The 24,711-nt window shown below is 33.1% G+C and overlaps 1 protein-coding gene and 2 pseudogenes across 1 annotated transcript; all 3 read right to left on the minus strand.

Annotated features, from left to right (window-relative positions):
* Positions 1-4,372: 4,372 nt before the first annotated feature.
* Positions 4,373-7,877, minus strand: LOC130957939 (CASP-like protein 2B1; annotated as a pseudogene).
* A 2,566-nt stretch (positions 7,878-10,443) lies between these two features.
* LOC130956818 (30S ribosomal protein S13, chloroplastic-like) lies at positions 10,444-11,616 on the minus strand (annotated as a pseudogene).
* A 1,264-nt stretch (positions 11,617-12,880) lies between these two features.
* LOC130956819 (uncharacterized) lies at positions 12,881-13,711 on the minus strand. The gene is made up of 5 exons (XM_057883789.1): positions 13,693-13,711; positions 13,401-13,549; positions 13,263-13,303; positions 12,979-13,114; positions 12,881-12,907 (listed from the first exon to the last, which is right to left on the minus strand). The coding sequence occupies exons 1-5, from the start codon at positions 13,709-13,711 to the stop codon at positions 12,881-12,883; spliced, it is 372 nt and encodes a 123-aa protein (XP_057739772.1).
* Positions 13,712-24,711: the final 11,000 nt, after the last annotated feature.

The raw sequence follows: 24,711 nt of genomic DNA on the forward strand, positions 1-24,711 counted from the left end.
TTTTACTCTTTCTTAACAAGAATAAAAGAAAAAAAATCAAATAAAAAAGAAGAAACACATAATGCTGCAAAATTACTTGGAAGAGGATGAACCTACATTCATTCAACTAAAAGAAAAACAGAAATAAGGAAAAAAAGAAGAAAAAAAATACAGCATTAGAGAAAATATTTTTGTGTAGTTGCAGTAAATTTCGCGGTAAAACTAAGATATTTAGGTGTATTGTTTAAAAATTTTCGGTGGATTTGTACTGATAAATTCTGCATAATTCAAAACTCTTTCTCTTTCTCCTCTTCATCTTCTTCTGCTTCTTATTCGTCTTTTCCTTCTTATTTTACCTTCTAAAAAATATATAGAGTACTGCAAAATCAATAGAAAGAGGAGGAAAAAAGTGCAGCAACAAAGTGTTACATACCCTGGGGAGAGAGAGAGAGAGAGAGAGAGAGAGAGAGAGAGAGAGAGAGAGAGAGAGAGAGAGAGATAATGCTGAGTCAGTAGCCAAGGCAGCTTAAAAAGGAAAGAAAATAATCCCTTTACCTTATCATTAATCTAGAAGAAGCAATAAAGAAAAGAGAGGAATAATAAGGCAGGAGAAATGTGTAATCATATGAGTTGAATGCTAATTATGATAATTAATTTAGGGAATGCAATAAAAGAAGGAGCTGATTAGGTGAGAGGTAGGAAAAGATTTGGAAAGGTCTAGGCTAGGAGAGAAGAGAACTCTCGAAATTCTTCTATTATCTTTTACTATTCTATTGTATTTCTGTATTTCTATTAAAATAAATACCAGTGTAACAACTGGTATCAGAGCACCGATCTTAGGTGTTCTATGCATGGTTTCCACGCGAGCTGCCATGAAGTCGAGGTTGGAAGTTTTGGAGAAGCAAATGGAGGAGATGAGGGAGGCCAGAATCGTTCATTGGAAACTCAAAACTGATCATTTGAACTCTTATCCACCAACCTACTAAGACAGGTGAGGAAAATGCTTTCACAACAACACCATGACCAGGGAAGAAACGTGGCTGAAGGGAGAAACAAGGGAGATGGAGAAGGTTCAGAAGGCAGAGGTGGCGGCAATAATGAAGGTGAAACAGAACAGAGGAGATTTGAGCCTACCAGGAAGCTTGACATTCCCATCTTCTCGGGAGATGATGTAAATGGCTGGCTGGTGAGATGGAAAGGTATTTTCGTATCACCCAGGTGGCTCTGGCAGAAAGAATGGACTTTGTCACTCTTGCTTTGGAGGGAGAAGATCTCGCATGGATGGAGTGGTGGGAAGAATACACACCATTTTAGACATGGAGACGATTCAAAGAGGACTTATTGAAATGTTTTTAACCTGGAGCTGCTCTCAACCCCATGGCTCTGTTACTAGAGGTGAAACAGGTGGAGGACGTTGCTTAGTATAAGCAAGAGTTTAAGTCTGCAGTTCGAACGCAGAGAAACCTGGGAACAGAGGCTCTCATGTGCATCTTTGCAAATAGACTCAAAAAGAAAATTCAAGCAGAGTTGGAGGTGGCTCAGTTTGATAATTTGCTAGCTTAATTGGATAGAGCCACGTTTATTGAATGGCGAAATCAAGCATGGAAGGAGACCGGGGTTGACCCTAACGGCAAGAGGGTGGAGGGGTTGCCAAAAGGGAGCAGGTCAGGCAAATCTGGTACGGTGGGAGCTAGATTTGGATTTTTCAAAAATCCTAGTTTGGCGAAGTACAACACCCATAACGACAGAAGCGAATCGATGGGCAAAACTCACAGATTAATGAAAAATAGACTGGACAAAAAAATATCTAACCCAACATAAAAATCTGCCCGTTCCATCAAAACTCACAGATTAAGCGGTACGAGTTAGACAAATATTCTAAATTTAGCAGTATTAAATTTTTAACCTTACTCATCCTTTTTGACAAATTACAAAGATTGGCTCGGTAAATTTTGGCCCATTTGCCACCCCTTTTGGTGACAATCTAAACATTGATACATCACATAGCCATTGTAGTAATCAGCGAGGCATTAGAGTGTTTCTCAATAATTACGAGATCCACACAAAAAATGTTCTAATATAAAGAGAATTCTTTTCTTTTTTTTTTGGACAATGCCATGATGGGCTAGAAGAGAATTCTTTGTGAAGCGTTTGTTTTCATTTTTTTGTTTGAAGTACTTCTTCTCCGAAACGACCTATTCAGATTTTGGCCTTGTTATGAAAACCCAAACCTTAAATATCTTTGGGCCTTAATATTGATTTATTGCATCAGGGCTTAGTAGTAACTCTTTTATCAGGAACTGGTTGAGTGTAAGCCCAAAAGAACAAAAACATGTGTCTGTCCCATCAAATGCAATAATCATGAATAATTTAGAAGTTAGAACTATGACCAGGAAAAGAACCAAACGTTAGATTTTGTGTTCTTAAAGAGGAGGCTTTTTTCTTAATCCATGATAAATATTGAACCTCAATTACCATTCTACTTCTACATTTCTACCAACTTCTTTTGTTCATTAATCAGTATCGACTTTACAGGAACCTTTTTAAAGTATGAACTAACTGCATAACAAAAATACAGCTGAATCATCATCTATTCTGGTAGCGATATAAGTGTTTTGGCAGCATGACGCATGCTATACCAGATATTATTATTATTCCAATAAACTAAAGGAAAATATATATATTTACTCTATTACTACAATAGATTCAAATATTAAAATTAATATTATCTGAATAAAAAGATATAATAAAAAAAACATATCAGAAAGCCTTATCAGAATCTATTATTGCAATCTATAGTAACACACTAAGACGGCTAAGGACACTAGTGCCCATTCCCAAAATAATTATAGAGTACACACACAATATATATATATATATATATATATATATATATATACTAGCAGAAGACCCGTGCATTGCACGGGTTGAAAATTTCGGTTCTTCTCAATGTTTTTGGATTGTCACTTTTTAAGTTAATAAAAAGTACTTTTGTTGTTTAATTCTTAACTAAATGTAACAGATTTGTTTACTCTATCACTACTCAATACATAAGTATTTTTTCCTAACTCTTCATAGTTGCATAAGTATCGTTACTTTTCAAAACATTAATTTTGATGAGCACGTCTTAGAATTGGCTATAGAAATCCTGTCTCATAGAACATTGTATCTTGTTCAACTTCATAAATTATGCAACAACAAATACAACTTAAAAATATAAACAACACAATTAAGAAGATAAACATAAATAAGAACAAAAACCAATATAATTTATGTATATAAAAAGAATTCTTTCATCGCATTAAAATTTAAGGAAGGGAGCAATTGAAATTGAACCGTATAAGATTTTATAGGGTTTTTCACGTATTACAACAAAAATATATTATTATTCAAATGCATAAAATTAAATCTTCTAACATTGAGATAAATAAGAGTCAAAATTGAGAAAAATCATCAGTAATCAAAAGAGTAAAAATTGCTTTAGTTTCATACTTGAACCTAAACAAATAATATCAAGTTTAAAAAAAATTTCATACACATACGCAAGTCGCAAATTTATTGACCTAACATCTCAAATGCAAGTAATTATCCTAACACAATAAGAACAGAGTTATTATTATAAAATATATAGTTAAACATATTCTACAGCAAATCAACTATTCATAAGTAAACTGTTCGAATTGAATCACAAGAGCCTGAAAAATATGATAAGTGAACGAAGTTATTAATCCACTCGAAAACAACTTATTAACTAATAATTTGATTATGCATATAATGTTAATACAACTCCTTGTGTTTTAAAATAACAAAATTATATTGTTATGTAGATTCAAACAAATATCTATAAATTAATGTTATTCTAATATACGTTAATAATACATGGTGTCCTAAATTTTTTTTCTTGTTAAAAATTTTTATTTATAATTGTGCCATTAATATCACAATTGTGTATTTAGAGAATTGCGTATTTGACTCTCAAATTGACACTCAAATTGACACGAGAGAGAACTAATAAGATCTAAATATTTTTTAAATTACTTTATCCAATAAAAAAACAATCAATCGAATAGAAAATCATGACTGATTTTGTGGTATACACATATCCTTGTCAACACTTTAAGTATATGCCTTAGTAGGAACACTATCAAAAGAAGATAAACACATGCACCAAAAGAGGAAATTATTAATAATATGATACAACTGATAAGTGTCTTAAAATTAATCCAAAACATAAACATATAGAACAGGTAACATTTCAGAAAACTCACTAACACATAGAAATGATTAGTTTGGTGTCACAATACCAATGCTAAAATGATCAAAGATTAGTGCACATTTCCATTTAATTCCTAACAACAGTTCTTTATAACCTCATGGGTAACTGTTTATAACCTCATGGGTAATACTCATGTTAAACTAAGGTAACAATGAGTATTTATAATCCGAAAAGTAAAAAATAATTTAATAAAGGAACAACTGCCAGCCGGAACATTTATTGCACTGAGAGTTAATATTTTGAAACCCTTTGAAAATCTGAGTGAACTCTATGTCTACCTAAGTCCTCACCAGAGGCCCCTGCTGCTACTCGTATAATATCTTCAATAAGTGCAAAGTTCTCCAATATATCAACATGAGCACCACTCTGGGTTCCCCTTCCTTCGAGAAGATTAGCCGGAGCAGCGTCTTCATACTCCCTTACGAACGTTTAGATGCTTGAAGGATTAAAGCGGGTTTTTTCCCGCCAGCCTCTTGCACAAATGAAACCAGCGCTTAAAACAGGAACGGTTTCATCCCAATTGGCATTATAAACTCCATCCTTTAAAAAAGAGTCCTCATCTCCACCAATTGCTGATGTGTCAATCTGAAACGGAATGTAGCATTCCGATTGGAAGGTTGACTTATAAACATAGACTCTTTACGTTGGAATCCCGACCCCATACATAGAGTAAATCTCCATATTTGGAGCATGTGGTAATCTGTAGCAGCAGAACAAAAATATAACACAAACCATAAAGAGAAGTAGTATGAATAAACTACGGATTTTAAAAGACAGCAGGATACGACATTATAGAAGATAGCAAAAGCAGGAATCTATCAATGCCCCAAACCAAGGTAATAAAATGATTAATTACGTAGTAGCTATGTGCCTACAATAGTCAAATTCTAGATTGGCAGTCTTCTTGTGTGCAACTTCTACAAAATGTTTACTAAAGCAATTAAGTATAGGATCTCACCTTGTTTCTAAGGGGTTAGACCAATATTTGTAATGCTTGTATTTTGGGTCATCCAAATTATCAGCAATCCCACGAGACAGTTTTCTAATAATAATGTTTATTTAACTCATTTTGTGCACTGTAATAAACTTCATTATTTCTAAATTTATTCCAGAACTTATAGTTATATACTTTAAATACTCAAACTAATTTTAGACATTATACTTATATTATTGCTGTAGCTTTTTTCAACAACAAATTGAAGAAAAGAAAGACCCAATAGAGCAAGGGTCCCAATAAATGAATACATCATAAGAAAACTTAAATAAATCTAATGCCTACTAACCTGTCGAAGCTATTGGATCACCTCACAATTGCCATAATGAAAGCAAAAAGACATCTCCATGACCACAAATCTAGCTTTTCAATTTGACCCATATTCCAATCAGCAATCACTCCCACAAATCATCTCCCTCCCTAAATCCTACCCTAAATCAAGTGTGTATGAGTATTAATAGCTCAATAGTTCAGTGTACATTATAGAAAATTGAGTATTAAAATCAACGGAAAATTACAAAACTCAGATTTAAAACACGCAAACCCCAATGGGAAATCAGGAACACAATTGCAAACTCTAATAAAATCACTGCATACTGAAAACGAAGAACCTAACAGAAAATCAAAAAAGAATCTCTCTTCATGAAGACAGAGTTCAGAAAAAGAATCAAAATTATTCAAAGCTACTATGAATTACATATTAGAAAACCAAATCCAATCTGATGCCTACAATTTCTAGGATATTCAGAGAGCATTTGAAGTGTTTTTATATGGATTGTATATAGATCTTATTATGTGTCTCACTTTCATTTGTGTTTTTTTTCACATGCTTCTGTTCCAATTGCTGCTAGAACCAAAAAATTAGCCAGGTTTTAACTAACAAACCTAAAAGAAGTATGCATCTATGTACAACACAGGTATATTTCTTTAATCTCCAAATAAAAATTAATCAATTAGGAAGTGAAGTAAATAAAGAGTTATCTTTATCTAACCAAAGTAATTAAGTACCTAAAATTAGCTAATTACCATACAATCAAATTAAATATCAATGAAACCCGTTAAACCTTAAAACCCAATGATAGAACAGCACAAGCAATACTAATGAATTAAGTGTTTTGCATCATCCTAATTAAGGCACTTGTTTCCTTTTTACTCTAGGAAGATCAGATACAGATAAAAAATGACAAAAATATGGCCTCATAAAAAGGGATAGTTAAGAATGAAGGCGAAATATATCAAACTTTCACTGGGGGCAACAACAGGAAGGCAAAAATTATGCTTCCTGAGCAAGAGAAAAGAAAGTAATTAAGATCAATCATGATATAGTAGATACAATTGAAGTAATTAATTTATAAGAGTACTCCGTACAGAATGGAAGGTAGAAAAAATATTAGAAGTCAAGGCTCTCTGAAACACAAAATAGAGAAAACCCATCATAAAAAAGGGAAGGAATAGCAACTTGCAACAATCCAGGACGAAATCAAGACACAATTTTTCGCACTTCAACTAGGGAAAGCAAAAACAGATCGAAATAACACAATTCTTTAGGGTTTAAAGAATTTTCCACTGTTTTAACACAATAGTTTTTCGAAATTGAAATCATAAAAAGGCATAATACAACAGTTAGAAATATAAGAGATAAATAGCTCCAATCTGAAGCAAATGGTGAAAAAAAAGACAGAACAACAACACTTATTAATTATAGTGTTCAACACCCAAGTAAACAGAAGGAAAAAAAGATTCAGACAAGGAAAAAAGAAATAAATAAAAGAGAGAAACAAAATATGTATTTAGAAGTAAATAATCAAGAAGATAAAATACCATAAAATAAGAAAACCAGAAAAAAAATATATATTGCCACTCAGGTTATATCACTATGGACATAATGACAAATTACTTTTTTATTATGTCTTTGAATGAATTTATAACAAAAATAAATGATATTAATCAATATGGCAACAAAATGCTTGAGGAAAAAGCAAGATGTTGATGAATCTTGATAATCTTGTGTTTTGACCACAATGTATAAGACAACAAAAAAAAGTACGATGTGATCTTTCAAATATAGAAGGGTACCTGATCAGCAGAGAAAATGGCCCAAGCTAAGGGGCTTGTTGAAGAGAACACTTCCCCTAACCAAACTCACAACACAACGGAGTCCTTGAATCAAAGAGTATCCAGCAGCCAAACCATTAGCAACTACCAAGAATCTGCAAAGTTTTTTAATCCATCAAAAACTAATGAATTTGGACAACAAACATGCAACACTTTTATTGCTAGAAATTAACATAGAACATAGATAAATAGATACTTACACCAAAGCCTTAACATCAGTGAATTTAGCTTCCTTCTCAAAGGAGAAAAACACCTTCACTTGTGAATCAGTTCCATAAGAACAGCTGCAACAACTCCAAGACCAAGAATCATAAACCTTAACACCAACTCAGCTATCTTGATCCTCTTATCCAACAATTTCAGGTTTGTGCTATGGTACATTGGAGCTGTTCCAGGACTAACACCTACACCCAAATAGCTCATTTTCTCTAGACACTAACAATGCAAAAGAAAACAATGGATATGAACACCAACCACTAAATTCTTCACCACTTAAATAGACACGGGTTTTAGTTCAACACCCAAGAAAATAGAAGGAAAAAAAGATTCAGACAAGGAAAAAAGGAATAAATAAAAGAGAAAAACAAAATATGTATTTAGAAAGTAAATGATCAAGAAGATAAAATACCATAAAAATCAGAAAACCAGAAAAAAAAACAATAAACCAGTGAATACAATTGCATCCTATAAATACACTAACTTATTTTTACACACCTATAAACTTATTCAACAAAACTATCAAAATAGCTATAATAACTAACTTCTTTATCCATTATTAGAAGCCAAAGAAAAGCATGTTCTTCATTCTCCTCCCTATGATCAATTAAACTCCTCATTCCGATGATTCTAAGTGTTATCTTCTAACATTCCTTCCAGGGGGTGAGATTAGAGAGGAGCTTTTTTGAATCAGTTGACACTAATCATAGTTCATTTGTTTCATCTATCACACAAGCAGCAATACAAATAAAACCACCAAATTTTCAGAAGGAAATCAGAAGGGAACAGATAAACAGGACCAAAAACAATTACTGTTACTGGAACACAACATCTTATATCGAAACAAAAAATCCAATTTTCAAAATAGAATCAGAAAAGAACGCCCAAACAGGGACAAAAACAAATCTTGTTAATTGAAAGGAAACTTGAGTATCAAAGTAAACAAATATCAAAGAATCTGAAATAAGTCATAACCACTACATACCTACATCACAGGAAATTCGGACTGAACAGTGAAACACGTCACATGATGGAAGGGGACAGAGAAAGGACAGGGCCGCCGTAAAAATTCCCACCTAACTTGTTGTTTCCCAAGATAAGAGAGCGGCAGAGTGACATGAAGCCTAGGCTGATTTCCTCTTGAGAACTACCACCGATCTTTAAATGAATCTGACAAATCAGACCAAAAAAAATTTGTTCCCAGCATCCTTTTCCATGAACCCTAATCGCACAGGTAGCTATATCAATAAGGGTTAGGAAAAGAAAGAAACCTGAAACACCAAGATATCATAGCCAAAAACAGATCCAAGATGGGGAAGAACTGGGAATGGAGATTGAAGCTTACCGAATGAATGGATTGATGAGAGTAAGGCTTGTCAGTCAGTATCCACGCATCTACTGCTCTCAACTCTGTTCTTGCTTCTTCATCTTGATTCAATCCGTATTCTATAAAAATACTCTAACCAAATCGCCTTCAATGACGTATTTGGAGACTTCATCTCTAAGAGTGATGAGATCCTCTTCGCTGAGATCCTTAGTGACCTTGTAGTCCATGTTTATATTGCAGAGAATCTTGCGAGCTCTGCTCCTTCCGATTCCATGGATGTACTGTAGCGAGAACTCAATATTCTTGTTGTTCGGAATCTCCACTCCGCCAACTCGAGCGCACTCTATGCTTAACTCTCTCACCTGAGCACACAAACTCAAAAGTAAACAAACAAATTTCAGAAATGTAAGGTAGAGTTTGTTTTATGTTACCTTGGGAGGGTTGAGAACAGGGAAATAGACGGCTCTGGAAAGAGGTCTAGGGTTTGAGATTAGGGCGAGAGAGGGAGCTATAGGCATCGCTAGCGTTTGTGCCATGCTCGAGTTGTTCTTCTTCTTTCTCTGCTGCTAAATAGAAGTAAGAGATAAATAGAAATTAAAACCAAAAAAAGCAAAATTGTCTCAACACAACTCCTCATTCCAATGTATTATATTAACATAACAACCCATAAAAGAAGCAAAAACTTTAGCATATAAAATATTAGAGCCACTAAATATATATCAGAAACCAATCTTTAACTTCAAAAAAAGCTAAAAGCTTTTTCTCTTTCTACAATCAACCGGTTCTTCTCATTTCACTTATTCTAAAATATGCATTATCTCAAAAAAAAAACATTACTAAACCACAAAAAAAGAACAAATTAAATATAATTTATATAAATATAAGCAAGAAGAAAAATAAGTCCGGCAAGCTTCAGCTTTATATGAGGAAATTCAAATTATTAGCCTTATTAGCTTCTCTAATAAGCACCCAACCCCAATCTGGTTCAACAAAATACTATCTTAATTAGGAATATGAAAGCTAATAGAATTTAATTAAGCATAAAGCAGAGTTTGTTACACACAGAAAGCATATATATAAGAGGAAATAGGAAATGTAAAAGCATATATACTCCTACTACTGCATGTGGATAGTACTCTTAATGTGAAACAAATGAAAACACATAATCGGTGGCATTCTGAATTAAGTAATTTCCACACAGAAATTAAAATTTCACTAATTAATCAAGATCCATATTATGTATAGTTATGAGCAGTGAAATTAAGTAAAGGTGATATTGGGTCAGAGAGAGGGAGAATGAAGAGGTACGAACCAGGGATCGCTGGAATATTCGAAGAGCTTGCCTTTGGTAGAGAAGATGATGAGTGCGACTTCGGCAACGCATAGCACTGATATTTCGTTTGCCTTCTTCAGCAAACTTACCTATCTACCTATCCTCTGTAACATTGAATCTCCTTCAATCTCCTTATATTCAGCGCATTAAACCTCCTTTGAGAAAATCAATAAACACATCAATAAATTAAACTTTCTTCTTAATTAATTGAATGGTTTAAGCGAAAGGAAACTAACCAAATCGCCTTCAATGACGTATTTGGAGACTTCATCTCTAAGAGTGATGAGATCCTCTTCGCTGAGATCCTTAGTGACCTTGTTGTCCATGCTTATATCGCAGAGAATCTTGCGAGCTCTGCTCCTTCTGATTCCATGGATGTACTGTAGCGAGAACTCAATTCTCTTGTTGTTCGGAATCTCCACTCCGCCAACTCGAGCTCACTCTATGCTTAACTCTCTCACCTGAGCACAAAAATTCGAAAGTAAACAAACAAATTTCAGAAATGTAAGGTAGAGTTTGTTTTATGTTACCTTGGGAGGGTTGAGAACAGGGAAATAGACAGCTCTGGAAAGAGGTCTGGAGTTTGAGATTAGGGCGAGAGAGGGAGCTATAGGCATCGCTAGCGTTTGTGCCATGCTCGAGTTGTTCTTCTTCTTTCTCTGCTGCTAAATAGAAGAGATAAATAGAAATTAAAACCAAAAGAAGCAAAATTGTCTCAACACAACTCCTCGTTCTAATGTATTATATTAACATAACAACCCATAAAAGAAGCAAAAACTTTAGCATATAAAATATTAGAACCACTAAATATATATCAGAAACCAATCTTTAACTTCAAAAAAAGCTAAAAGCTTTTTCTCTTTCTACAATCAACCGGTTCTTCTCATTTCACTCGTTCTAAAATATGCATCATCTCAAAAAAAAAATATTACTAAACCACAAAAAAAAGAACAAATTAAATATAATTTATATAAATATAAGCAAGAAGAAAAATAAGTCCGGCAAGCTTCAGCTCTATATGAGGAAATTCAAATTATTAGCCTTATTAGCTTCTCTAATAAGCACCCAACCCCAATCTGGTTCAACAAAATACTGTCTTAATTAGGAATGTGAAAGCTAATCAAATTTAATTAAGCATAAAGCAGAGTTTGTTACCCACAGAAAGCATATATATAAGAGGAAATAGGAAATGTAAAAGCATATATACTCCTACTACTGATATTTCGTTTGCCTTCAATCTCCATATATTCAGCACATTAAACCTCCTCTAAGAAAATCAATAAACACATCAATAAATTAAACTTTCTTCTTAATTAATTGAATGGTTTAAGCGAAAAGAAACTAACCAAATCGCTTTCAATGACGTATTTGGAGACTTCATCTCTTGGTGTGTTTGTTTGAGATGAAAATGAGAGGAAGGAAAAGAAAGGGAAAGAAATTGGAAGGAAAATAGTTATTTTCCCTTGTTTGGTTGAGGAGAGAAATGGGAGAGGAAGAAAAATGGATGGAAAAATATTGGTGGGGTCCACTAATTTTTTTTCCCTCCAACAATGGAGAGAAAATGGAGAGAAAACTAATTCTCTCTCTCTACTTCCAATATTATCCCTTTACTTTTTTCAATATATTTTATAATATAAGGGTAAACATGTCTTTTTATACCATTTCTTTCCTTCTTATTTTTCTTTCATCCAAACACATCTAAAGAAAATAAAAATCCACTCAATTTTTTTCCTTTCCTTTCTTTTCTTTCTATTTCTTTCCTCTCTATTTCTTTCCTTCCAACCAAACATAGCCAGAGTGATGAGATCCTCTTCGCTGAGATCCTTAGTAACCTTGTTGTCCATGCTTATATCGCAGAGAATCTTGCGATCTCTGCTCCTTCCGATTCCATGGATGTACTGTAGCGAAAACTCAATTCTCTTGTTGTTCGGAATCTCCACTCCGCCAACTCGAGCGAATTCTATGCTTAACTCTCTCACCTGAGCACACAAATTCGAAGAAAAATATAAGCAATAAGAAAAATTATTTATAAATCTAATTTATATAAATATAAGCAAGAAGAAAAATTATTTAACTTAATTTTCTTGTAGACGTTCTGAACTCATTTCTGTTTCCCTAACTGCGATGCAATCTCAGATCAAAATCCAGCTGGATACTCAATTAATCTCTTATCAATTTCACTCTTATCAAACAAATCCTAATAGACTATTTTGTCTTGCAATCTATATATCCATATGGAAGGTTGTAATTCTGTACCGGTGGCGTAAGTACTGAAGGCAACTCCATGTAGCATATGAACCCATTGAGACTCTAATGACATAGAACTGTGGTCCTAACTCTAACTGATCAGCAGATATATGCCTAGTTCATCTATTAGTTCTTGTATATATGTATATATACACGTTGAGTAACCTTATTCAGCATATGAATATCGTAATTGTATAGTACTACTATTCTGTTTAAGTTGAAAGGGAATGAGTAATTGTACTTGGGGTGCGAGAAAGTTCATCTCTTTGGAGCTTCCAAAACCATGGACAATAATGATCTTGTACTTTGCCACATCCTTAGAAACCCCTCTCAAGATAAGCCAGGTGCCTCCCATCTGAGTTTAATTCTTGGTGAAATCATAGCAAAATCATCTTAGTTTGGAGAAACAACCTTAGTCCCCTGAAACAAAAACCCAACAACATATATAATATTGAAACCATTAAGAATGAACAAATCTTATCAGTGTTTACCTGACAGAAACCTCTGCAGAGTTGTTTTGTCTGAGATTGTGATGGTTTCTTATCACTGAACAATAGTTTAAGGTGATGTCCGAATCTTTTCATCTGTTCTTGATGACTTAGTAGATCCAAGCTATGCTTTTTATTTCTGTGTGCACATCAAATATGAATGGAATGAAAACTGAATTTCGTTTATTTCGTTTGTTTAAATCAGAGAAAATCAAACAAAAAGCAATCGGATCGTGGAATTCATGAATTGTTGCGATATGATGAAGGAAAAGGAACAAAAAGTAGACCTTTTGACAACGAAGAGGGATCCCTCGACGTCCTTGCGGCTCTGCAAACGGTAATCGCAGAAAGAAGAGAGAGAAAGCGTTAGAGAGAGAGATAGAGAATGGAATAGATGAAACGAAGGAGATTATAAAGGAACGAACCCATTGGGAGAGGTCGATGTTGAACTCGTAGAAGGTGACATGTGCAGCGGTGATGAGGATTTCCTCGACGAAGGGATCGATGCGCTGAAGATCAGTGAGGTTGAGAAGCTTGGTGCTGTGCTGGTCGAGATTGGGATGAGCTTCCCGTTCTGAGACATTATGGAACCGCAAACACAAACCCTAGAATTTTGCGGGTTGGGTTTCGGCTTTTGATGTGTTCTATGCCTGAGAGTGAAAATGGAAAAGGGGGCAGGGTTTAGGGTTTGAAACAGCGGGTTCTGCTGGCTTTTACCGGGAAGAAGGAGATCCATAGAGAAATTGATACACTGACACGATGAAGGAAGGAGGAGAGACAGAGAGTGAGAAGCTTAGAAGGGAGAGAGAAGGAGCAACGCAGAAACAGAGAGAATAGAATAACCTTTACCTTTAACAATCTATTCTTCATTATTTTATTTCAAAATAACATGAGGGCGACACCTGGCTTCATGAGCCACGGCAATTATACAAGTAGTAGATATATATAGTTCAAACTTAAATAGAATCCATATAAGATTAACTTGCTCTGTTAATTGGGAAATAAAAATCATTGTGTTCCAATTCTTCAGCTTCTCAGTGGATGAGTACTAACAGTTGATAAATCCAAAAATTTTGTTAGTGACAATAAAATATGTATAGTATGTTAACAATTTTATAATAAAAATATATATATATATAATTAATTATTAAATTATTTATTATATATTATATATTTTTAATATATTTTATATTTTATATTTATACAAGTAATTTTTTTGTGTATATATATAGTTGTTATAATTATATTTGATTATTATAAAATATGATTAATGTTTAAATATTTAATTAATAAATTAAAACAGTAAATAATAATTTAAATAATAATATATAATTTAAAATTTAAATTTTAAATTTATATTTTAAAAAATTAAATATTTTTTAGTAATACAATTGAAATATTATTAAATAATTATTTAAAAATTTGTCTCACATATAATTCATTTTTAATAATATTTATAGTTAAAGAATTCTTTTAATTAATGTATATTATAAAACAAATAAAGCTAATTTAAAAAAATACCGATAAATAAATATATTTTTTGAATTAATTTTTAATAAAAAATATTAATTTCATTCAAATTTAAAAATTAATTATTATAATATATATTTAATATGAAATTCTCTCACTATTAAATATTAAAATAAAATTAAATAAAAAATTATTATAGAATTAAATTTATTAATTTAATAAAAACAAATAAATATTATCATAATGTATTACTGAAGAAAATTTCAAATTGTACTTTACCCCACAAATAGAACCGTCCCTGACTGCTAACACTAGCAGACGATGTGATCAAGTTCTTGCGTGCTTTTACTAAAAACTAAAAAGGGACGATAGCGACTATAAATAGTGCGACCTTTGTAAGTATTTTCCAAAATACTTCGTTTGCCAAATTTTTTATTTGAGTGAGAATAGTCGCCGGAGCTTGAAAAAAAATTTGAAAGAGCAAAAAATTTTAATAAAAAATTATATAATAATATTTATATTAAAATAAAATTTATAAATATAATTATTTTATTTTAAAATTTATTATTAACATGTAAAATTATATATAATTAAAATTAACAAAAAATAATTTTGATCTTTGATTAATAAAAAAATTTGTTTAGGTTAATAAGTCAATTTAATTTTAAATAAAAAATTAATTTAAAAAAATCAGTTTGTACATAAAAAAAAATTAGTTTTTGCACATAAATTTTTATTTAAAAAATTAATATTTTATCTAAAAATAGAATTTTTTAAAATTAATTTTTTATTTAAATTATATAAAATTAATTATAATTTATAAATTATTTTTTAATATTTTAAAAAATTAATTTTATTTTTGATAATATTTATCTCTCAAAAATTTTAAGATGACTTATTTTTATTATTATTTTTATTACAAATTAAATAATATAATACAACAAAACAAAGTCTTAAATTTTTAATAAAATAAAAATATCAAAATTTATTAATGTAAACAATGTTATACTATAATGCATTAAATTTGTAAAATTGATTTAAAAATAAAATAATAACTTTTTATTAATAACTGATATTACTATCATTTATATTATAATTTTTATTATTTTAATAATAAAAAATACATAAAACTATATGAAAAATTAAATATAATTTAGTGTTAATTTTATAATAATATTTAATTTATAAAATTAATTTAAAAATATGTTATTTGTTATTGATTTAAAAATATGTCATTTATTATATTAAATAGAGAAAATAAAAAATTTAAAAAAATAATAAAAATAGACATAAACTCAAATACATAAATTAAAAGTATATTAATTTAATTAAATAAACTAATTTTATTTTTTTAAAATAAAATTATTAATAAATTTACAAAAATTTTGGAGGGTCATGACTCCTTTTACTTACACAAAGTTCCGCCGCTGAGTGAGAGGGAGAGTAGAGCAGCCGAAGAGATATGAAAGAGAGGAGAAGAAGAGTAATAAAAAAAATGTCGCATAATAATAATATTAAATTATTAATAGACTAAATAACGACATGGACATATACATTGTGGATTATCTAAGTAAGCATGTTGCCAGGTTGATAGTTTATAATTTTTTTTATTTTCTTAATTATGAAAATTAATTTTTTATATTTATTTTTGTTTAAGTTAGTATAAATATAAACTTGCATTGTTTATGGATGTTAGTATTAATTTTTAGCGGTCAAGATGATTAAGATTTAAATTTAACATGTATTTATTTAGATTAAGGGATAAGTTTGTTTAAATTAGTATAGATATACACTTAATGTATGTTAGCTTTAATTTTTAGTTGTAAAAGATGATACCGATTTAAATTTAAAATTTATTTATTTAAATTAGTGGAATGAAAAATAAATTAATAAAAGTTATTTAGTATACATTTATTTAGTTTTTTTAATTTATTTTCTTAAAATTAGACTTATTAATTTTATTACGAGTGTGTATATATTATATTATTATCAAGGAAAGCGGAATTTATATACTGTTTTCCCGGACAACAACAGCAAAATTTGAAAGAGAATTATGCGCTATTTTTATTGTTAGCACCAACGCAAACATTATAAATTCCGTTTTTATTTTTTGTGCCAGCGAACTTATAACTAATATTTAAAACAGTAAAATTATATAATCGATTATTTGAATAAATAATTAATTTATTTTATTTAGATAAAAATTTATAAAATAATCATATTTTATCTTCTCAAATAAAAAAATTAAAAAGATTTAATTCCTACAAAACAACGAACAAATTAAGTGATTAATATTTTTTTAAATTTATATTGCATTGAGATAATATTTAGTTAATTTTTATTTTTTATTAAAATATTAGTCTTTAGTATTTTTTTTAAAAATACTACTAATAGAACTTGTTGCTGATTATTGGATAAATAAATTGTCAAATAATCAATGAATATTTCATATTATTCTAACGACTATATTCTAATAAAGTTTATAGCTTTCTATTTTTTTTAAACAAATACTCGTACAAAATAATACTATATACCTAAATCTTTTTATTTATTAAATTTAATTAAATTAATTTAATATAATAAAAATTAATTATGATTAATATTATTTCAAAACTTAGTATTTAATTTAGTTAAATTTAGTTCATAAAAAAAATTTAAATACATAATATTACTCCTACATAAATATAGGAAAAGGTTAATTTTGTCTCCTTGGACCTTGGGTGTGGTAAGATTCTCAACCCTAGTATAATTTTGTTGTTCTATGATGTTTGGATTTTGAGATGTTGTGTATGGGTATGATGGTTGTGGCTTAGGTTGTGTATATGTGAATATTGGAGCTTGATTGGTGACTTTGAAAATCTTGGAAAGGGTTTGGTGGTGAAAAATCTGTTCTTGGAGGTGTTGAGGCCTTGAGAGCTTGTGGATAAGTGGTTTAGAAGTGCTCCGGGGGAGTTTGGGAAAATCGGCTAAGGTATGGTTTCGGTTTCCCGTATCTAATATGTAATGTGGTAGGAAATACTTAGGCTAGAGGCCCTAAGATAGGCATTGAATTGTTGATGTTGTTGAATGATTGAGATATATGATGTGGTCATATATGTGATGATGATTATTGATGCCTTGGTGGTATGATGTATGAGAAATATGCATGTTGTGATATATGCTTGATGATTGGTTATGGTTGAATTGTGGGTTGAACCATGTTGATGGTGAGTATGATGTTGATTGTGTACAATAATGATTTATTGGAATTGGTGTTGTTGAGAATTGGCATGAGGAATAGTATATGATATGTCAATGTGTTTGAGTTTGAGCCACTTGGGTGAAGTGGGATAAAATGATGAGATAGTGATTTTGGTAAATTGTGGTTATGTGTCAAGGTGTGAGTTGAGGAGGCTTGATGTTGAATTTGATACATTTTGAATTGATTTCAAAGAAAAGGGATGAAATTGGCATGTTTTGATTGATTTTGGAAAGAGTTGAAAATGGTTTGTTTTGAAAATGGCATATTGTGGTTTTGTATGAAAATATGGTTTTTGGGCATACTTTGACGGGACATAACTTGGACTACGGATCTCCGTTTTGTACCAAATCTGTTTAGAAATGAAATTGGATCCGGGATGTCCATGCCGTTCGAAGAACGGGTGAAAAACGATTTAAACTGAGGAAGTTATGTCCGTTGGAAGATTGGGGTGTAAATCTGTGAATTCTGCAACTTTTAACTTAGAAAATTTTTAGCAGAATGACCCCTTGCGCGTGGGCGCACCTGGCGCGTGCGCGCCGATCTTCCGAAAAAGTGCCATCCACGCGTACGCGTGATGTGCGCGGGCGCGCCGATTGTGCTGCACCCAATGCCCAGCCATTTTCCAGAGAGGTATGCCAGAACTGTGCTAGTGTTGTGCTTGGGGCACGAGAACACCCACGCGTACGCGTGGTTGACGCGTGCGCGTCGATTGGCAAATTTTGAATCCACGCGTTAGTGTGCATGACGCTTGCGCGTCGATAAGTTTTTGAGGCCATCCACGCGTGCGCGTGGAGTGCGCGTACGCGCGGCCCTAATTTCATCCCAAAGTTGATTTTTGAGTTTTAAAAGCCAAATCTCATACTTCTAAGCCTCCGATCTCACCATTTATGTCTTAAATCATTATGGCATGCCTAGCTATTAAAAAGGGGCTAGTGAATGAGGTAACTTGCGAGTGAAGCAAGGGAAATATGAATGATCAATGAGGATCAAGATGATTATGTGAGATGCGGAGGATGGTGGTGGAAGTGCTTGTTGCCATTGGCCGAATGGCCGTGATTATTTGTGAATTGGCTGGTTCTGGATTGAACCATGAGCCGGAATAGCTGTGTATGCTATGAATATTGGCTGGTTATGGATTTAACCGTGAGCCGGAATGGCTGATATGGATGTTGATCCATGGATGAGAATTCATGCATGTTTATGCTGAATTATTGATAATTGTGATTTGCACTTCCACTATCAGAGATACGAGTTTCCCTGGGTAGTAGCAGTGGCTAGCCACCACGTGCTCCAGGTGGAGGTTCGAGACTCTGTTGACCCTATGTCGTAAGTGTGGCCGGGCACTGTGAAAGACCCGGATGAGCTCGCTGATGGTGTTTTTGTGGAAAAATGAATTTCCAACACACAAATCCAACCGGCAAGTGTACCGGGTCGCATCAAGTAGTAATAACTCACTTAGAGTGAGGTCGATCCCACAGGGATTGATGGATCAAGCAATTTTAGTGGGTGATTAGTTTAGTCAAGCTAACATTGAAATGAATTTGGATGAAGTGTAACCAACAGAAAGTAAATAGCAAGGAAAATTAAAGTGCAGAAAGTAAAATTGCAGGAAACTTAAATAACAAGAAAGTAAAATTGCAAGAATCTTAAATGACAAGAAATGTAAATTGCATGAAAAGTAAAGAGGGTTGGGTGCTGGAAATTAAAGAGAGCAGTAAAGAGCATTTAAGCAGAGAGCTAGAATATGAAATGGGATGCAGCAGATTTAAACAGACGAATGTGAATTGCAACAATTAAGAGAGCAGAAATTAAAGTTGGATCAAACAGAAATTCAAACAGAAATGGAAATTAAAATGCAGCAAGGTTCACAGAAGAACCAAAGGTAAAATTGGGTCTCAGGTCTCAAGAGACTAGGTAGCAGAGCCTAGATCTCTATTTGCCTTCCTAGATCCAAGTAAACAAAGCAATTGACAGAAAATTAGAAGGAGAAGCAGTAGAAGAAAATGTAACAGATTCAATTATGCAGAAAAAGAGTTGAAGAGAATTTGAATGGGAATTGAGACAGAATTTCCTCAATTTCTCACACCCAAATTTAAGACAGAAAAGAAATAAAGGAAAGAGCTCCCCTACAAAGATGGAATTGATGCCTTTATATAGGCAACAAAATGAAAAATGAAAATGAAATTAAAACAAATTACAAAAATGAAAATCCTAATTTAATTGATCCATGTGCCTTTGAGTCATGTTGAGTGGGCTTTGCTTGCCTTGGATTTGAGGAGAAATGGGTTTGGTTGGCCTTGATTCAATTTGGTGAGGAATTGAATTAAATTGAATTTTGGTTGATTTTTGGCCCAAAATGTTGCTCCAGGAGGCTGCCCTGCCCTTGTGGAGGGCAGGGCAGAAATTTGGTGCATGGTGCATGAGGTTGGTGCGGCTTTGGTGTGTGTTGATGCGAGTTGGTGCGGCCATGGTGCTGCCAGGATTGCAAAACGCTGCCCTGCCCGTGCCAAGGGCAGGGCAAAAAATTGTGGTGCGCCAGGGACGAGGAGTGCGCACGTTGGTGCTGCCAGGGGAGGAAATTGGTGCGCCAAATTTGTTGCTTGGTGCGCCAAGTTCTTGTGCCATCCAAATGCTGCCCTGCCCGCGCCAAGGGCAGGGCAATGTTGCTACTTCCACGCCCCAAGTTCGAATCATGGAGGAGGCAAACACGCTACATCATTTTCCTTGGCTTCTTTTTGCTTATTTTTGGCCCTTAAAGATGCCTCTCGTTCCTGCCCCAATTGTGCGCCAAATATGGATTTCTATATATCGTTGGAAAGCTCTGAATGTCAGCTTTCCAACGCAACTGGAAGCACATCAATTGGACTTCTGTAGCTCAAGTTATAGCCCTTTGAAGGAGGCATGGTCATGCTGTTAGCGCCCAGATTTTAACTTAGCCAAAATTTGCTTCATCCTCACTTTGCTTCATTATGATTCTGCCCTGCCCTTGGCAAGGGCAGGATCGTGTGCGTGCTGGCTGCTTCCTCTTTGATTTTGTCATGGGCCACGCTTTTAAAAGCGTGGCCTAAAGCTCCAAAGTGTTCCCAACTTCAAAATGTACCCCAAAGCTCTTTTTTTCCTCTTTTTTTTGTGCTTCTTTGCTTCTTTTTCTTCTTATTTCCTACAAGATTTATAAAATTAAAATATCAAGAAAATATATCATTTAAGTACAAAAAGCATTCAATATTTAAGCACAAATCATCAATTTCTTGTATGAAAAAGCATAGAAAATGGGTATATGATGACTTGTCATCACAACACCAAACTTAAATCTTGCTTGTCCCCAAGCAAGAAAAGAATCATGCAATAAAGATTGACAATCCAAGGTAAGAAGAATAGCAACTCAATGTTCATGGCAAGCTAGTTTTCTATGCATGCTACAATTACAAAAGAGATGTAAATGATTGATGCTTCTATCTAGCTTATTTTATGAAATCTTTTTCTTATAATTCTTCCTTGAAACAAGCTTTTGATTTTTTTTTCTCCTTTTGGGTGCTTTGCCCCATGAGTTAATAACAAAGCTACGACTTCTAAATGCTTTGTTTTCAAGTATTACCACTTGATACATAAGCACCACAAGCATTTAATTAGAGGACTTCATTAAGCTCATTTTTTTTCTTTTCTTGACTCTCTAATCATTGATGCTCAGAACCTTGAGCTTTGAGGGAGTGCTTTTGCACTTGAGCCTAGCCTTGACTTCTAAGTGTTTTGTTTTCAAGCATTTGGCTTGATACAATAACACCACAAGCACTTAGCAAATAAATTGCCATTGGTACTCAGAGCCTTCAACTTTCTCATTCTTTCCCTTTTTCTTTTCTTGCTTTAATTGTATTTGCTTCTTCAAGGTTTTCATGATTTCAAAAGATTTCACAAAATGTACTAGATGAAAAACTTCAATTAAATAAAATCCAATGCAATTGAGCAACAATCAATCATACTAGCTTTCCAATACTTGTATGCACATGCTAAATTCTTCTTTAATTCCTTGTTTGTTTATGATCATGATGCTTTTTTGCTTTTGGATTCACAAAACTCAAGTTGGTAGTCATAATGTCACAACAACATATTTCAAATCAAAATTTAGGCTATGCTTATTCATACCACACATGCATACAAAGAAGATAATATGACAATCATGCAATTTAAAGTGCTAGAAACAAATGAGAGGAAAAGGAACTTTACAACCTTGTAATCCATCTTCTCTATTGTTGTCATTTTCCTCCCATTCTTCTCCTTCCCATACCAAATTAGAATGCTTGCTCTTCCTCAAGCAACAATTAGAACAATGGTGGTGGGGTCTAAAATGGATCATGAATGTCTCACACAAAAGGATGTCAGTAGCATATGTGTTTAGGCAAGCAAGATTAAGATAATAATCAAGGCACAGAGAAATAAAAACACTATGATTGCAAACATAAGATGGTGTGCATGATACATTGCATAAAAAATATAAGTGGCACACCAAACTTAGTGTGACACTTTCACTTGGAATTGATGCAAGTATCTTGTAAGGATTGGAACCAAATTTTGTTGCATAGCAACACCAAACTTAGAATGCAACCATATGTCAATTTATTTGAACTAAAACTAAACAAAGAAACTGTTATTTGTTGAATACAATCACCAAGTGAAGAATCTTGTCATGAATAAAGGTCTTTTGGTGATGTATAAACAAACACAGTTAACAAAAGAAAGCATTAAAAACAAGTAAATGAATAAAACAAAAAAGGAAACTGAAATGTTAAACCGAAAGAGAAAAATAAAATTGCAAAAGCATTATGATTATGCAAACAAGTAGTGTTGCTTGAATGAATTGCATAGAAAATAAGTGGCATACCAAACTTAGAATCTTGGTGTGTCACTTTCATTTTTGATTTGATGCAATCATCCAAAAAGATTGAAAACAATTTGTTGCAAGGCAACACCAAACTTAGAATGTAATCATATGCCAATTTATTGAATTTAAACAAAGCATAGAAAGAAATGTACCTACGGTTGGGTTACCTCCCAACAAGTGCTCTTTTAGTGTCATTAGCTTGACATGTTGTTCTTCACTTTCTTCCTCTTCTTCCAATTGGTTAAGAGGAATGACTTCAAGGTGGGAGAAGTTTCAGCTTTTGTCCCCTTTCTTAGTCTTTCCTCAGCAAGCTTTCTTTTGCAAATGTCTTGATTGGTTTTGCTTGCTGGATTAGGGACAGAATTGGTGTTCTTGTCAATTGCCTTCACTTCCTTGAGTCCAAATCTTGGTGGTTGTGTAATTGTTGGAGTTTTGTCTTCATCAAGAGTTCCTTGCAGTGATGGTTCAATGAGCTTGTCCTTCATGAGCCTCTCTGTTTCCCTTGAGTTTGGACGTTCTTGATTGTCCTCCTCACTAGCTTGTTCTTCCCCTTCCTCTTTTACACTCAACATTTGCTTTAGTAGCTCTTTCATGGAGGAGGTTTGTTGATCTTCCCAAGCTTTCTTCATCTCCTCTTCATACCTTTCAATCATGGATTCAAGTGTTGAGAGTTGTTGGGTCAGGAAAGTTTGTGAGAGTTGTGAGTCTTCATGTTCCCTTGTCATCTCAAGGGCAATTTCATTTTCAACCACCTTGTTCTTCATTGAAAGTTCACTTGATACAGTAGCCTCCTCATCTTGCTCTTCCTCCATTGAAATTTCAATTGATATAGGAACCTCTTCTTCCTCTTCTTCACTCACAGATTGTTCTGTCCAGCGTTGTTTTTGTTCTTCCATAATTTGTTCTACTCTTTCCAATAATTCTCTGGACTTTTGAAGGGGATCCTCAGCCACTAGCTCAAAGGATAAAGGTTGAGAGTAGTTTTGTGGTTGGTGAGATGAGTTGTATGGATCTTGGAGGGAATTTTGTGTTGAGGCATAATCAAATGATGAAGAATTTTGAAATGAGAAACTGGGAAGTAAGGGTGGATAATTTTTCATGTGATTTGACTGCTCAGAATTTGCAATTTCTTGGTGATACTCCCATCCACCATGAGGATAATGATATGAATCATTTTGTGGTGGTGGTTGGTATCCCTCATAATTCTCTTGCTCATCTTGTGTCTGTGAAGCATTTCTCCATGGATTGGAGCGCTCATAATCTGTGATTTCTTGGTGATATTCCCAACCACCATTAGAGATCGGTGATGGTGGGTGATATCCCATAAAATTTGTTTGACCATAAGATGAGTTGAACTCCATTTGTATTTTATAAACATCAATGAAATCAGAAATTCATGTCACAGGATAGAATTTCTTAGTGAGGCAATAACTCAAACACCTTGCTATCAATTTAAAACAGAGAACAAAAACAAAAAAATGCTTGATCTAGACTTCTCACCCACTTAATCATTGTTGATCTAATCAATCCCCGGCAACGGCGCCAAAAACTTGATGGTGTTTTTGTGGAAAAATGAATTTCCAACACACAAATCCAACTGGCAAGTGTACCGGGTCGCATCAAGTAGTAATAACTCACTTAGAGTGAGGTCGATCCCACAGGGATTGATGGATCAAGCAATTTTAGTGGGTGATTAGTTTAGTCAAGCTAACATTGAAATGAATTTGGATGAAGTGTAACCAACAGAAAGTAAATAGCAAGGAAAATTAAAGTGCAGAAAGTAAAATTGCAGGAAACTTAAATAACAAGAAAGTAAAATTGCAAGAATCTTAAATGACAAGAAATGTAAATTGCATGAAAAGTAAAGAGGGTTGGGTGCTGGAAATTAAAGAGAGCAGTAAAGAGCATTTAAGCAGAGAGCTAGAATATGAAATGGGATGCAGCAGATTTAAACAGACGAATGTGAATTGCAACAATTAAGAGAGCAGAAATTAAAGTTGGATCAAACAGAAATTCAAACAGAAATGGAAATTAAAATGCAGCAAGGTTCACAGAAGAACCAAAGGTAAAATTGGGTCTCAGGTCTCAAGAGACTAGGTAGCAGAGCCTAGATCTCTATTTGCCTTCCTAGATCCAAGTAAACAAAGCA

The sequence above is a fragment of the Arachis stenosperma genome, chromosome 10, assembly GCF_014773155.1.
Source record: "Arachis stenosperma cultivar V10309 chromosome 10, arast.V10309.gnm1.PFL2, whole genome shotgun sequence".
Lineage (NCBI taxonomy): Eukaryota > Viridiplantae > Streptophyta > Magnoliopsida > Fabales > Fabaceae > Arachis > Arachis stenosperma.

Excerpts from the sequence above, each read along its gene's own strand:
- LOC130956819 (XM_057883789.1), bottom strand. Across the intron at positions 13,304-13,400 it reads ACATCGACCTCTCCCAATGG|AGCCGCAAGGACGTCGAGGG; the intron begins GTTCGTTCCTTT and ends TACCGTTTGCAG. Across the intron at positions 12,908-12,978 it reads TCTGCAGAGGTTTCTGTCAG|GGGACTAAGGTTGTTTCTCC; the intron begins GTAAACACTGAT and ends TTTTTGTTTCAG.